The sequence below is a fragment of the Marmota monax genome, unplaced genomic scaffold (genome assembly GCF_021218885.2).
Source record: "Marmota monax isolate L192 unplaced genomic scaffold, Marmota_monax_Labrador192_F-V1.1 WCK01_AAM20220418_F8-fsc00087, whole genome shotgun sequence".
NCBI classification, from domain to species: Eukaryota; Metazoa; Chordata; class Mammalia; order Rodentia; family Sciuridae; genus Marmota; species Marmota monax.
Genome location: NW_026693476.1, coordinates 5,619,630 through 5,635,607, shown reverse-complemented (window position 1 = coordinate 5,635,607; position 15,978 = coordinate 5,619,630). Strand labels below are relative to the sequence as shown.

The following is a 15,978-nucleotide window of genomic DNA, read 5'->3' as shown; positions in this document are numbered from 1 at the left end:
TTTTCCTGCTAATAATACTTGATAAAAATGGAAATGTGTCAATGCTTTGCTTATTTCATTAAATCAACACATTTGTTTCACAATATGCTTTGCTGTGACTATTTTCAAAAAAGTTAGACTTCTGGAAGTTTTAAATAACACATTTGTATGACAGCATCTCAAGATGGGTAAAACATTGTACTGCTGGGTACTATGGTGCTCACCTATAATCCTGCCAGCCTGTGAGGCTGAGGCCAGAGGATCCCAAGTTCAAAGCCAGCCTCAGCAACTTAGTAAGGCCCTAAACAACTTAGAGAGACCCTCTCTTAAAATAAAAAGTTCTAGAGATGTTACTCAGTGGTAAAGCGCCTCTGGGTTCAATCCCTGGGACCAAAAACAAACATTGTACTAATTATTATCCTATTAACAAAAAACATTTGGTCCCCTTACTCCCTGTCCAATGTTAACATTGTGGAACCCAGCATAGTACAAGGTGCAGAGGTGACTGCTCTGATCCATAAGATTCTGCAGAGGCTCTGTTTTAGGAATGATAGTATTCATTTTTTCCACAAGGAGGCTATATAAAGAAAATTACATAATCGTAAATGATAGATATTGTAAAAAATAATACACAGAAACTTACTCTTTTTCATGTTTCTCAAAATTTTCAAACTCTACAAAAGTGAAGAAAGGAAAAAGGTTAGTTTGTTTCCCTATAAAAAATCAAAATATTTTAACAAATAGAAATATAAATTTAAGTAAAAAGGATTAATTTCCTTAAAAACAACCATGAAAAATGCATAATTTTTTATCTTTCCATTTTTAATTCAGTGTACAATTTCCACTTGATTATATCTTGCTATTTTTACCATATAAGTATCCATACCACAAATTTAGAAATAATGCTATTAGAATGTCATGAGTAAAAATGAAGTTTCCACTTCTCTCATTTATTAGGAGCATTCCAGAACCCACAATGACTTCTGCATATAGCACTGATAGATAACCTTTCCCATTCCAGCCAAGAATTTTTCCAGCCAATCATGTTTTATTATATTCAGTTTACTTAGGCCCACTCCCTTACTGTAACTATGATACTTCCTTCTCACCATTCAGCCAGCCCTTGTCCTTGGTCAGCCTCCTTTATAGAGGCATCTTCTTCAGGAACCCACCCAAATTTCTTTTTTATTCCACATTTCCTTGCATGTATGTTTTTAATCTGCTGCATTCTTACTTTATTGTTCTTAATATTTCATATAGGTATCACATAGTTATTCTGTCTAATAACCATACAGGCAAGTGTTATTATTTCTCTAATACCTAAGAGAACCACAATCTTCCATATAATAGATAATTAAGAAATTATTTTTTTGGAAATTTTTAGATTTTTAATAACTGATTTACCAGGCACAATGGTGCACACCTGTAATCCCACCAGCTTGGGAGGCTGAAGCAGGAGGATCTCAGAGTTCAAAGCTAGCCTCAGCAATGGAGAGACACTAAGCAACTCAGTGAGACCCTGTCTCTAAATAAATACAAAATAGAGCTGGGGATGTAGCCCAGTAGTTGAGTGCCCTGAGTTCAATCCCCAGTACCTGTGGGGGCGGGGGAAGTAATTTATTTATGAATCAAAAATTTTAGTGAAAATGTTCCCATTCAAACTGGGCATGGTGGCACATACCTATAATAACATCTACTCAGGAGGCCAAGGCAGGGGGATCACAAGTTTGAGTCCAGCCTGGGCAATTTAACAACAAAAAAAAAATACAGGCTGGGGAGGTAGCCCAATGCTAGAGTACTTGCCTCGTATCTGAGAGGCCATGGGTTTAATCACAAGTTCCACTAAATAAATAAGCTCCCATCATTGTCCTCCATCTACCTAGTTTCTAATGCTCCCCCTGCCCCATAGTAGTAGTTAGTTTGTTATATGTCCTTCCAGAGTTACTTAATGGATATACAAGTAAACTTATAGATAAATCACATTTCCCCCTTTTAAGCAAAAGTAAGTATTTTTAAGAATATTGAGAGTCTTCATTCTTTTTTTAGCTACATAGTATTCTGTTGTGTGTGTGTGTGTGTGTGTTTGTGTGTGTATATATATATATATATATATATATATATAATGATTAACATTTGTGATGTTTCCAGTCATTTGCTTATAAATAATGCTGAAATCAATACTTGGTATACATACAATTTCATGTGCATGCAAGCATTTGTGTAGGAATTTATTCCTAGAAGTGAAATTGTTAGGTCAAAGGATATATGTATTTGTAATTTTTATATTACTAATTACCCTCTACATAAATTGTACCATTTCATACTCTCACCAACAAAATAGGTGTATGCTTATTTCCCCATAGCATCCCTAACATAGATTATAGTCAAACTTTTGGAATTTGCCACTCTGATAGATTAAAAGCAACATTTTTTCATTTGTGACTTTTTTTCTCTTATTGTGGATGAGGTTGAGAATATCAAATGTTTAAAGGGCAGAACATACTTCATTTGTTTTCTTTTTTTTTTAAAGAGAGAGAATTTTTTAATATTTATTTTTTAGTTTTCGGTGTGCACAACATCTTTGTATGTGGTGCTGAGGATCGAACCCGGGCTGCACGCATGCCAGGCAAGAGCGCTACCGCTTGAGCCACATCCCCAGCCCTTCATTTGTTTTCTTTGAAATATCTGAGCATGTATTTTTTACCCATTTTTATTTTAGGGTTATTATTCTCTGTTAATTTCTAGCAACTCTTTTTTTAATATTTATTTTTTAGTTGTAGTTGGACACAATACCTTTATTTATTTATTTTTATGCGGGTGCTCTGGGTTGAACCCAGGGCCTCACACATGCTAGGCAAGCACTCTATTGCTGAGCCACAACCCCAGCCCTTTAGCAACTCTTTTTTTTTTTTTTTAACTATAAACTATTAAAAACAAAAAAACAAAAAAACACCTTTATGGACTTTATGCCAGTTGCAAGAATATTTTTCTCCAATTTGTTCTTTGTTTTTTGTTTTTAAGGTGATTTTTTTGGGGGGAGACAATGCAGAATTTTGTGTTTTATTTGGTTGAATTTATATGTCTTTTTCTTCATAGCTTCTGGTTTATTAATCCCAATTATAAAGGTCATTAATACTCCAGGAATCTTTCCAAGGAATCTTTCCAAGTTATTTTTTTAAGTACCTCTATAAGTTGGGAGTTTTGTGTTTATTTGCTTGCTTGCTTGCTTGTTTTTTAAAATTTAAATCCTTTAGCAATCTAGAATTTATTCTGGTGTAGATGTGAGTTATATATCCTGCCTTTTTTTCCCCTAGGTAGTTGTTTATTTATTTAATGCAACCACAATTATTAAACCATCCATCCTTATCCTCTGATTTGGGATATGCCTTCATCACAGACTAATTCCTACATATATCTTTATCTATTCTCTTTCTATTCTGTTGGTGGTTCTTTTCATACACCAATATCAGACTATTTCAATTACTGAGACCTTACAATATTTTAATATCTAGTAAGGATACTCTCCTTTCATTATATTTATTTGTTTATTTATTTCCTTGCTTGCTTATCTGCAGTTTTCTGGCTATTCTTGGTTTTCCTTCCTCTACCCATATGAACTTTAGAATCAGTTTGTCTAGTTCCAGTAGTAAAGAAGTTGGTAGTTTCATTAAGCATCTCTTAAATTTATTAATCAGCCTTAGGGAGAAATAAATTCTCAAAGAGTTTTTTTTCTTCATTTTGGCTTCTGTTAATTTTGATTATCGTGAGTTAAACAGTTTTAGTAAAGAGGTTTAATCTAATTTTCTATCTAAATGCTGGGGAAGAAAGAAACCTTTAGTAAGGAAAGCTTCTGGCATGTTTCCTAAATCTCCAATCTTCTTTACCTTACTCCTTGTGAAGCTTTTTCCTGAAGTCTTCAATGTTTGTTTTGAAGACGTTGAATTTTTCATTGTTTCAGGACAGCTAGTAGCATAAGTTTCTACAGATTTGGCCTGCATACCTTGAACAAAGATAAAAGGGGGGAAAATGTTTTGTTGCATAGTTTCTTAAGCTTTTAGGATATACATAGATATATATTCAGATATACTCAGTAATTCTTGACTTTCTTTGGCTTTATTTTTACTATACATTGTGGGCTTTAGAAAATGTGTTCTTTTAGCTCAGTGGAAGAGCATCTGCCTACCCTGCATGAGGCAACTGGGTTTGATACCCAGCACTGCAGAAAAAAAGAATATTTATTCCTTTATCTTATTTAATCATTCTTTGTTGTTTTCCATTTGGTCTTTATTAACCTTTTAACATTCTCACTTTTATAACTTTTTTGGAAAGAAAGTACTGCAACTTACAATCTTCATCAGCAAGAAAGAAGGATTCTAAGGTTCTTTCTGGGAGTGGAGGTGGTGAGGGAGAAGAATCTTGATGGAAATCTATAATGAGAAAAGTATACAACAAAACAAAACTATCAGCTAAAAGTCTTAATGTCCAGACCTTTTTGGCTAAGCCAGGCACAGGCACGGTGGCACACGCCTGTATTCCCCACAGCTCAGGAGGCTGAGGCAGGAGGAGCGTAAATTCAAAGCCAGCCTCAGAAAAAGCAAAGTGCTAAGCAACTCAGTGAGACCCTATCTCTAAATAAAATACAAAATAGGGCTGGGGATGGGCTCAGTGATCCAGTGCCCCTGAGTTCAATTCCCTGTACCCATCCCCACAAAAAAGAAAGACTTTTGGCTTTGTTTAACTTTTATAATTAATTTTATAATTAATTAACCAGAACCTCAAGACTTTGTTCTCCTCTCTCTTTAGCCAATATGTCTATGATTCATCAAAAACTTATAGCTCACTTGCAGATGAATTCTTCCAAAGAAATTGAAATTGAATTTAATCAAGCTTCTAATCCTAACTCCTATTTGACAGGGAAATCCAGGAAATAGAGGAACATATTAAATAAAATCTGAAAGTACATTTAGTCAGATTCAGAATTTTAAGCAGTCTTTAGTATAAATGTTCCACTCTCTTCAAGATATACATGAGAAAATATAAAAAGGAAAGATATGTTAAAGATTTTAAAAATACTTAGGTAATATATAAACCCAATGCAATGTATAGACTTTGTTTGAATCCAGATTCAAATAAATCAACATAGAAAGACATTTGAGACAAGTGGAGAAAACTGAACAGTTTCAATGTTATGTAATATTAAGAAATTACTATTAACCCAAAAATAATTAATAATAATATTATTATGGTAGGTTTAAAATATATTTAGAATTCTCCATAATAAAGAATTTTAAATAACAGAGCTATTTTCCCATGATGTAAACTCCTAAAGATTCAGATGATGTTCCATTGACATAAGCTTCTCATTATACAGTGCTGAGTATTGTTAATATTATGTGCCTGGGTTTGAGCCCCAGTGGAACCATAACTAATAGGAAGTCCTCACTTTTGGGGCTGAGATTGTGGCTCAGCGGTAGAGAGCTCGTCTAGCACGTGCGAGGCTACTTCTAAAAAATAAATATTGTAAAAAAACATTATGTGAATACCTTTGAAAATGAAAGTGCAGTTAAGTACTATTGTTTCACCTGTCATTGGTCACTGGAATTTTTTCAGGTCTTTGAATTTGTCTGTTAAGCAAGTTTTCTTGTTTATTTCTCTATGCTGGGTAATATGTAAAAGTACAATACTTATTTCCAGCACCTAATATAATAACTGGCATATATAGGCATTTAATAAATATTTGATAAAGTAGTTTATCATTTAGTTTGCTATTAGGAAATATTCTGAAAACTATAGCTGTCAACTATATCTGCTAGAATATATTAAAAATATCCTAGCAGATATCTTCCTAAAATATAGTTTCATCTGAATACTCCACTGATGAAGGATTCACAGTATTGATTATTTACTGCATTAACACTGAATTTCTAGCAGGGTACAGTGGCACATCCTTGTAATCCCAGTATCTCAGGAGACTGAAGCAGGAGGATTATAACTTTGAGGCCAGCCTGGGCAATTTAGCAAGACCCTGTCTCAACATAAAAAATTAAAAGGACTGGGGATGTAGCTCAGTAGTAGTGAGTTTCCTGGGTTAAATCCCCAGTACTGCAATTAAAAAAACAACAACACAAAACTAAATTCCTCTGGCTATCTTTGTGTATATGGTAAAATATACATAAGATTTACCATTAGTACATTTACAGTATTGTGCAACTAACACCACTAATTCCAGAACATTTCCTTTACTTCCAAAAGGAAATTCTGTACCCATTAAGTAATTACCCTTTATTCCCTCTTTCCCCTAGCCCTTGGTAAACTCTGATCTGCTTTGTGCTTTATAGATTTGCCTGTTATAGAGATTTCATCCAACTAGCTTTCAGGTCCTTCAAATCTTGTTAAACTGCCCAGGCTGGCCTCTAACTTGTAATTCTTCTACCTCAGTCTTCTAAGTAGCTGGGATTACAAATGTGTACCACTGCTCCCGAAAAGTTAAAGAATTCAATGAGCAGAAATAATTGAGACTTGCATTATTAATGATGGTAAAATCTATATAATGGAATGCTACTAATTTTTTAAACTAAATTTATTTATATGTGACTGCATGACCAATATGGTCTGCAACATGTACACTCAGAAAAATGAGAAATTATATCCCATCGATGTTTGATATATCAAAGGGCATAAATGCAATCTACTCTCATGTATAATTAAGACAAAAAATTTTAAAAATTTTATTTTAATAAAATAAAACTGTACATATTAATGGAGTATACAATGTGATGTTTTGATACATGTATACAATGTGTAATGTTTAAGCCAGGTTAAATAAATCTCCTCTAATGCATATCATTTCTTCATGATAAAAACATTCAAAGTCCTTGATTTTTACCTTTTGAAATACACAGTGTATAATTGTTTTTGGAGTCACCCTGCTATGCACTAGTACACCAGAACTTTATACTCCTATCTAATTATAACAATATCTACTGTTAAAATCTCCAGTTTCATCCATGTTGTCACAAGAATTTCATCTTTATTATGGCTGAATAGTATCCCATTGTGTATACGTGCCATATTTAGTTTATCCATTCATAAGTGGGTGGACACTTAGTTTGTTTTTGTTTTTGTTTTTGTTTCTGTTTCTTAGCTATTGTGCATAATGCTGCAATGAACATGGGAGGGCAGATATTTAACATACTGATTTCATTTTCTTTGGATACAGATCCAGTAGTGGGATTGCTGGGATATATGGTATTCTAACTTAAATTTTTAGGAACTTTCAAAATGTTTTCACTAATGGCTGTGCTAATTTACATTCCCACCAATCTCCCATTCTGTAGGTTATCACGTCACTCTGATAGTTGTTTCCTTTGCTGTACAGAATACTTTTATTTGATGTAATCCTATTTATTTTTGCCTTTCTATGTTTTTTGGAATCTTGTCCAAAGAAATCCTTGCATTTTCCCTGTGTTTTTTCTAGTCGTTTCATAGTTTCAAGTCATACATTTAAGTCTTTAATTTATTTTGAATTGATTTCTGTAACTGGAGAGAGATAAGAGTCTAGTTTCATTCCTGTACGTGTGGGTTTCTGATATGGTTTGCATATGAGATGTGCCCCCAAAGCTCCTGTTTTAATGCAGGAATACTTGGAGTTTATGTAAAGTGACTGAATTGTGAGAATAGTTTACAATCAAACTAACTGGGTGGCAACTATAGGCAAGGGGGCATGACTGGAGAAGGTAGGTCACTTGGGGTATACCCTGGAAGGGTTCATCTTCCCTGAGGCCCGTTCTCCTTTTTCTCTCTGCTTTCTGGCCACTTTAGTAGAGCAGCATTCCCTTCACCACACCCTTTCACCACAATGTTCTGCCTCACCTTGAGCCCAGAGTAACTGAGTTGGTCCACCAGAGGCTGAACCTCTGAAACTGTGAACTAAGATATTTACTAACGTTCCCAGCACCATTTATTAAAAATACCATCATTTTTCCAATTCATATTTATAGCATCTTTGTTGAAAACCAGTAGATGAATGAGTTTTCTTCTAAGATATCTATTATTTTCTTCTGGACTACGTGTGTTTTTACTGTCAATATTATGCCATTTGGATTACTATAACTTTGCAGCATATTTTTTAGTATATTTTGAAGTTAGGTAGTATAATGCCTTTTGCTTTGTTTTTTTCTCTTTATTAAATTATTTATTCTAATTGTTATATATGATGGCAGAATGCAATTCATTTCATATTATATAGAGAAAGCACAATTTTTCAAGTCTCTGGTTATACACAAACTATTTTCACACCATTCATGTCTTCATACATGTACTTAGGGAAATGATGTCTAACTCATTCCACTGTCTTTCCTACTCCCATTCCCCTTCCCTTTCATTCCCTTCCCTTGCTTTGTTCTTTTTGCTCAATTCTAAAAGATCCTATCTGAAATATGTTTTTAAAAGATTATATAAGGAACAGAATGCTAAAATCCATCTTCACCTTGCCCACAACAAAACAAACGTTGTAGTTTGAGAAAACCAGAAATAAATCAATAAATTAGCAGAGGTTACTATGAGAACAATGAGACCTCCTGAGGTAAATTACTCTAAACTTAATGAATTGTTCTTACAGTATAAATACTAGGGCTAAATATCATATACAACCAAAAGAATTTTTACCTGATTTGGGACTCTGGAGTTTTACGTTCTAGAAGAAAAAAAGAAAAGTGAAAGAATAATATATATATATATACACACACACACACACATATACATACATATATATACACACACATATGTATATATATACATTATACAAATTCAAAGCAATAAATGGCATTTCTGTAAATTATTTTTCAAAATATATCTATAGAGGTGAAATGTATACCAAATTTTTCCTAATTCATAAGTGTGCTTCAGTACAGTTTTATATAAAATTTTACATATTTTTTTCTTATATCACATGGCAATTAGTCAAACATTGATCCCCTTCTGACTTATTTCTTTCCTACTAAAACACTTTCTTGAAAATTTACTTGGAAGTAAGTTGTTGAAATTGTAGTCACTTCATGACATTAGAAAAGGAGTGATTGGGGAGGGGGGATAGTTGAGGATAGGAAAGGTAGCAGAATACAACAGTTACTAATAGGGCATTATGTAAAAATGTGGATGTGTAACCGATGTGATTCTGCAATCTGTATTTGGGGTAAAATTGGGAGTTCATAACCAACTTGAATCTAATGTATGAAATATGATATGTCAAGAGCTTTGTAATGTTTTGAACAACCAATAAATAAAAAAAAAAAAGAAAAGGAGTGATTGTTCTTTACTCTGAGAGTTAAGATAAAGACCATTACTTGTGTACATATTATTAACATTAATAACAACAGTTACTGGTACATTAAAATTATAATTTAAGAGGTATAAAATATTTTACCTATCATCATTGTAATGGTAGGAACTTTTAAGTGTTGAGTTAGTTACTTTTTTTATTTTTGCAATTTTAATATTGTTGGTTCAAAGAATATACAGAAATGCATAGCAGATTGTTAGAAGTGTAGATTTTTTTTATTCCAGATGCAGGAAACATATTCCAAAGGTCTATCTTAAATAATATGTACACATGTCATTTTAAAAATTACTCTTTATAATGTTATCAAAACTAACATGATACAGACTATGAAAAAGCTACCATCATATAAAATATTTCTTTGCCTTAACTTTAAGAACCAGCCCAAATGTTTCTTCTTTCACTGTCTTCTTGATCACTTCCAACCTGAAAGTGTCTTCTATGCTTTGACTCTCCTTATCTTTTACAGAACATTGATCATATTTATCTTGCTATAATAAGTATAAATAAGATGAAGACTTATGTATACATCCTGTATCTCAACTTCAAGTTTCTTAAGGTCAATAATTATGTCTTTCACATTTTTCTTATTCCCCACATCCTCTAGAACATTGTATGTAGTGTCTACTTAAGAGAATGATAGGTGCATGGAATGAAATTATAGTCTGTTCAATCTACATGAACCAAATCAGAAAAAAAGTTATTGACCTTGCTTGGCCTAAGTCTCACAGAGTCATCAAGTGTCTTTGATTCAGATGTTCCACTCCATTCCAGTGAGGTTCCAATTTTCACCTTCACAGTTGGAGATGAGGATGTGGGAGCACTCGTTGAGAATTCGCCTAGAAGAAAGTGAATATGGCCCAATTCTTAGGAGTGGTGCTCTTCTTTGAGAAATCAAATGTTTTGCTGGGTGTCATGGCACACACCTATAATCCCAGTGGCTGAGAGTTGAGGCAGGAAAATTGTAAGTTTGAGGCCAGTCTCAGCAAATTAGCAAGGCCATAAGCAACTTAGTGAAACCCTATCTCAAAAATTCAAAAGGACTGGAAATGGATTGGAGTTGTGGCTCAGTGGTAGAGTGCTTGCCTAGCATGTGAGAGGCACTGGGTTCAATTCTTGGCACCACACATAAATAAATAAAATAAAGGTCTGTAGACAACTAAAATATATATATATATATATATATATATATATTAAAATATATATATAAATTAAAATATATATATATATTAAAATATATATATATATTTTTAAAGGTGGGATGGGGAGGCTGGGGATGTAGCTTGGTGGCAAAGCACCTTGAGGTTCAATCCCAGGAACAACAACAACAAAATGTTGCTCATCAGTAGTACACAGAACACTGAAGAGAACTGAGAAGTAGCACCATATTGTATACTTATTCAACTGTACTCACCTGCTTCCTCTACTACAATAAAAGACTCAGGTGTCCGTTCAGGAAGTGGAGGGGGGATTTCATCATCCATTCTAGGAAAAGTTGCTATCCACAATGTCAGAAATACAATCACAAGTTTTAATAAGAACAATCCAAAGGAAATTCTTACATTATAACCTAATGCTAAACATAAATTTAATAGAATTTATATTTAAATACCATTAAAGCTGGTATTTATTCACTCAAGGATAAAAGCAGCAGAACAAATTTGTCTTTAGGTGCAAACCCAGGAAGTTTTTACTTATTCTTCAAATTTTTTTTATTCTAAAAGCCCAAAAGTATTTTTGATTGAGTCACTAAGAATTAGGATGCTTTGGACTGGTTTCTGCATAACTCTTTCCTCTTTTTCTTTTCTTTTTTATATTGAATACATAATAAAGTAAGCACTTTGACAAGCCGAAGATTCCATTATACAGCAGATAAAATTATAAAGATTTTAGTATGCCTTCTTTATTCCACACAAAATCCCAAGAATATGGATGTTTTTCCTTTTATTTCTTTTTTACAAAACAAAGGTTTTACAGAAAATTTTAAATTCTGTTATAAGAAACTGCCACCAGATGGCATATGTGTCAATGTTGCTACAATCCTTGAAAATAAGGATTTGTGGGGGTTTTTTTGTTTTTTTTTTCTTTTAATGATTATGATGCTCTGAGAAATCTTAGGTATTTTGGTTGTGTAGAAAAAGAAGATATGCTTAAATTATAAAACAAGACCAAAGTATATAAAGTAATCAAAGAAGAAACTTCCTAGAATTCAGATAAAATATTTTTGCAACAAAACTACAAATAATCTACACATCTATCTATAGAGAAACACTGTACATGGGCTGGGAGGGTAGCTCAGAAGTCAAGCCCTGTCTGGCATACATCAGGACCTGGGTTTCATTCCTGGGACCAACGAAAAGAAATTATACAATAAAGAATGTTATAAAACAAAACTTTTTCTCTACTAAGTAGAATGTTCTTAGTAAATTATTTGATGGTATGCTTAAGAGAATTAAAATTACTCTTTACTTTCCCTCACCTGCTTTCACATCAAATTATTATAACCTGAGCTGGAGATGTAGCTCAGTGGTGAAAAACATGCATAGCATGCCTGAGGCTCTGGTTTCAATCCCTAGCCCCTCGAAGTAATAATTATAATAGTTTCTTAGCAGGATCTTCACTTCTACTTTCAAATGAATCCATTAAACAATATATATAATATGCAGAATCCAGAATTGTAAAACAGATAAAATATGAAAGTAAAGGTGTGTCCTAAGATAAAAGTTTTACACAAAATGCCAAGCAGATCTTCTCATCTATTAAATTATTACAAAAGGGCAGGAAATCAGGTCCTCCCCTTTCAACTCCTGCAGGAAAAGAATTGAATGCTTTAACAATATGTTAAATTCATTAGAGCAATATGATTGTGCAACACAACTTTTGAATGACATATGATACTACTGATCAGATATTTTCCACTGTTCTTTGGAAGCTGTTTATGTATATTAACTGTGGGCCTTTGATAAACATTTCTAGGAAAGAGGATTGCCTCCTTCAGGAATTCTCTTGTTGACTCAGATCCTTTATTAGATCTGAGTGCCTTCTCTACCACCTGTTTCATGGAATACTACATTTGATATTGTTTTCAGCTTATCACATTGTTAAAATACTCTGGAGTTTATTTCTTTAAAGATGAGAAGAAGAAAAAGAAGCAGAGGAAGAGATGGGATAGGATGAGAAGAAACCAAATATTCTGTAGAGCAAAGTGAAATCTAACAGGCTACAAACTTTAAAAAGTAACTTACCCACTGTGATTGCTTCTTGTTTCAGTGATGGAGAATTGGTCAGAGGATTCAATGCCAAAGAATCATATGAATTATAATAAGAAAAAAGGGTTGGAGAGGATGTTGGCAATGAAGAAGGCAAAACAGTTACATCTTGCTTTTCAGGTAAATCAAGGGACATTTTAGAGTCAGAACTACTTGGAGGCAATGATGAAAAATAAGGATCTTCCACCAAAGACATATAAGAACAGACACCAAATGCACTGGAGTCATGCTGATTTTCATTAGAGGCATTACACATTTGGTGCTTAGAGTTATGTGGCAGTGAATAATTCAGTTCTTCTGAAGAAACGTGCATCACTCTTTGAGACTGCAATTTGACAAGATGAGAATCATGAGGTTGAGTTTCCAAATATGAAAAGGTTTCCTGAATGTTCAACTCCTTGCTTTTTCTCTGCTGTGTGAATTCAAAGGGAGTTGATTTGGTCCGTGTTATTGGCCCCTTTGAATTAAAACCCCTTCCTTCTGCATTTACAGGCTTAGAATTAGAATAAGCCCCAAACAAACTGGAGCTGAAGTCCAAACTTTGATGCTTGTGAAGGGGTTCCCCAACTACTGGTAATGGCTTAGTCTGCCATTTCGTGGTTGTGTCAGCATTTTTGTTACAATCATAATTTAACTCCAAAAAGTCAAAAGAAGGGCTTGACTTAGCAGAGTGCAAAGTGAAATCTTCTTTTGCACTTATTTCAGAAACCCTAAAGTTGAAGGAAGAAGCTTCTGCAATTCCTTCCTTTGTCCTTTGTTTGCTCTGCTGTTTCATCATTTTCTCTTCTTTTATGGTGCTGAAAAAAAAAAAAAAAAAAAGTAATGACAATACCATGCCTCAAAGAGGGCTTTTCCCAATGTAACAATGAAGTACAAGCATGATATTCTTCTCCCAATTAGTCAACATTTGGGTATGTAAAATTGTACTCACCATTCTGGTAAATTAGGGAAACAAGAATTTGTTTGTTGAGTAAGATTTTGTTCCGGAATGAAGTACACTGCTTGAATCTTCAAAAGAAAGAAATCAGAGATGGTTTTTTAGTAAGGCCATGTCCATGAAATATTTTAACATTCAGAGGACCAAGAAGTAATTTTTCAGAAAATACAAAAATCTAATTCATGAAAGATTTAGATGAGCTTCTGAAATATTGAACCCAGCAGAAACTTGTTCATATACTGAGATTAAAAGTATCAGAATAGGTCTGGGATTGTGGTTCAGTGGTAGAGTGCTTGCCTAGAACATATGAGGTACTGGGTTTGATTCTCAGCACCACATTTAAAAAAATGAATAAATAAAGGTATAAAATAAAATTTTTAAAAAAGTATTAGATAAAGGATGAATTTACTAATAGCATCATCTTTTCAAACACAGGAGTTTTAAAATGTTCTTAGGGGTAACTTCAATCTTTAGAACATTCTAACTTCAGAAATTTTAGCATGTCAATCAATTAATAGGTGCTTATTAGGTCCCTGCATCTATCTCATCTTGTTTACTCTTCCTTCTCATTTGCTCCAGGTATAATGGTCTGCTTGCCATTCTTCACATGCCAAATTTGTTTCCAGTCCAATGCTTTTTACACTTAGTATTCCCTCTGATTTATACATTCTTCTTCCAGATTTTGCATGGTTGCCTCTTTCTAAGTAATTGGATCTCTGCTTAAATGTCATCTGCATAAGGAAATTGTCCCTGAATACTCAACCTAGAGTCATATTCCCAGACCTATGTAGCCACTCTCAATCTTTATTTTGTTTTTAAAAAATTAAGAAATTTGTTACTGGGGCTAGGATTGTGACTCAGCGGTAGAGCGCTCGCCTAGCATGTGCAAGGCCCTGGGTTCCATCCTCAGCAGCACATTAAAAAAATAAATAAAATAAAGATACTGTGTCCAACTACAACTAAACAATAAATATTTTTTTAAAAAGAAAAAGAAATTTGTTACTGTGATTCATGGACTCTTAAGGTACCATTGATTAGAAAGTATATGCTGATTTCATGGATGGAGTTAGAGAATATCATGCTAAGTGAAGTACACTAATCCCAAAAAAACAAAGGCCAAATGTTTTCTCTGATACGTGGATGCTAATCCATAATGGGGGTGGGGCATGGGATGAGTAGAGGAACTTTGGATGGGGCAAAGAGGGGTGGGGCATGGGGTAGGAAAGATGGTGGAATAAGATAGACATCATTACCCTAGTTACATGTATGATTGCACAAATGGTGTGACCCTACTTTAGGTACAACCAGAGAAGTCAAAAATTGTGCTCCATTTGTGTACAATGAACCAAAAAGCACTCTGCTATCATGTATAACTGATTGGAATAAATAATAAAGTATATGCTGATTTCAGACATGTGAAAATGTAAAAAAAATAATACTACTTGCTATGGGTTTGTGTCACCTCAAAAGGTATGATGAAATCTAACCCATGATATCTGTGAACATGATCTTATTTGGAAATAAGGTCTAAACAGATTGTAATTAGTTAAGATGAGGTCTGATACAGGCAAAGATTGGAGTATGTTATCTAAAAGACAATGAATGCAAAGGATTGCCAACAAACAGAGAAACAAGGAAAATGCAAGAAAGACTCTTCCCCTAGAGCTGTTAGAGCCTAGTTCTGATGACACCTAGATTTCAGACTTCTAGCCTCCACAACCATTAGAAAATAAATCTCTGTTGTTTTAAGTGCCTCCTACTTGTAATACTTATTACACCAGCCCTAGCAAACTATTATAGAGACTTTCATACTCACTTTTAATAATGTATAGAAAGACCAAATTTGGTAAGGAAATAGAGGACTTGAAAAACACTGTAAGCTAAAGAGACATAACAAGCATGTATAGAACACTCCACCCAACAGCAGCAGAATACATATTCTTCTCAAGTGCAGAGAACATTCTCCTTGATAGGCCATATGCTAGACCACAAAACAAGTTTCAACACATTTTTAAAAGACCGCAATCATATTTTCTTAATCACAATGAAATGAAACAAAACTAGAAATAACACAAGGAAAACCTGAAAATTCAATATTAACACAATTAATGGATTAAACAAGAAATCTCAAAGAAATTAGAAAATACCTGAGACAAATGAGAACAAAAAGACAACTAAAGTTATAAGAAACAGTGAAATCAGTGCTAAAAGGAAAACTCAACAGCTGTAACTGAATACATTAAAATAGAAAGATCCCAAATCTATAGCCTAACTTTTATAAGGAACTTGAAAAAGAAAATTAAATCAAACCAAAGCTAACAGAAAGAAGGAAATAGTGAAGATTAAAGTGGGAGATAAATGAAGACTAGGAAAAGACAGAGAACAAATCTAAAAGTTTGTTCTTTGAAAAGATCAACTAAATTGTCAAACCTTTAGATAGATTGGCTAAGGGAAAA

The 15,978-nt window shown here is 33.6% G+C and overlaps 1 protein-coding gene across 1 annotated transcript in view; it reads right to left on the bottom strand.

Moving 5' to 3' along the window:
* Window positions 1–15,978, bottom strand: part of Ptpn22 (protein tyrosine phosphatase non-receptor type 22) — a 53,621-nt gene that overhangs the window by 6,153 nt on the left and 31,490 nt on the right. Inside the window, exons 12-19 of the mRNA XM_046458285.2 lie at window positions 13,517–13,593; window positions 12,562–13,382; window positions 10,731–10,814; window positions 10,025–10,155; window positions 8,647–8,674; window positions 4,326–4,406; window positions 3,864–3,979; window positions 623–653 (exon numbers count right to left, since the gene is read on the bottom strand). Of these exons, the coding sequence (XP_046314241.1) occupies window positions 623–653; window positions 3,864–3,979; window positions 4,326–4,406; window positions 8,647–8,674; window positions 10,025–10,155; window positions 10,731–10,814; window positions 12,562–13,382; window positions 13,517–13,593 (1,369 nt within the window). The remainder of the gene's footprint in view (window positions 1–622; window positions 654–3,863; window positions 3,980–4,325; window positions 4,407–8,646; window positions 8,675–10,024; window positions 10,156–10,730; window positions 10,815–12,561; window positions 13,383–13,516; window positions 13,594–15,978) is intronic.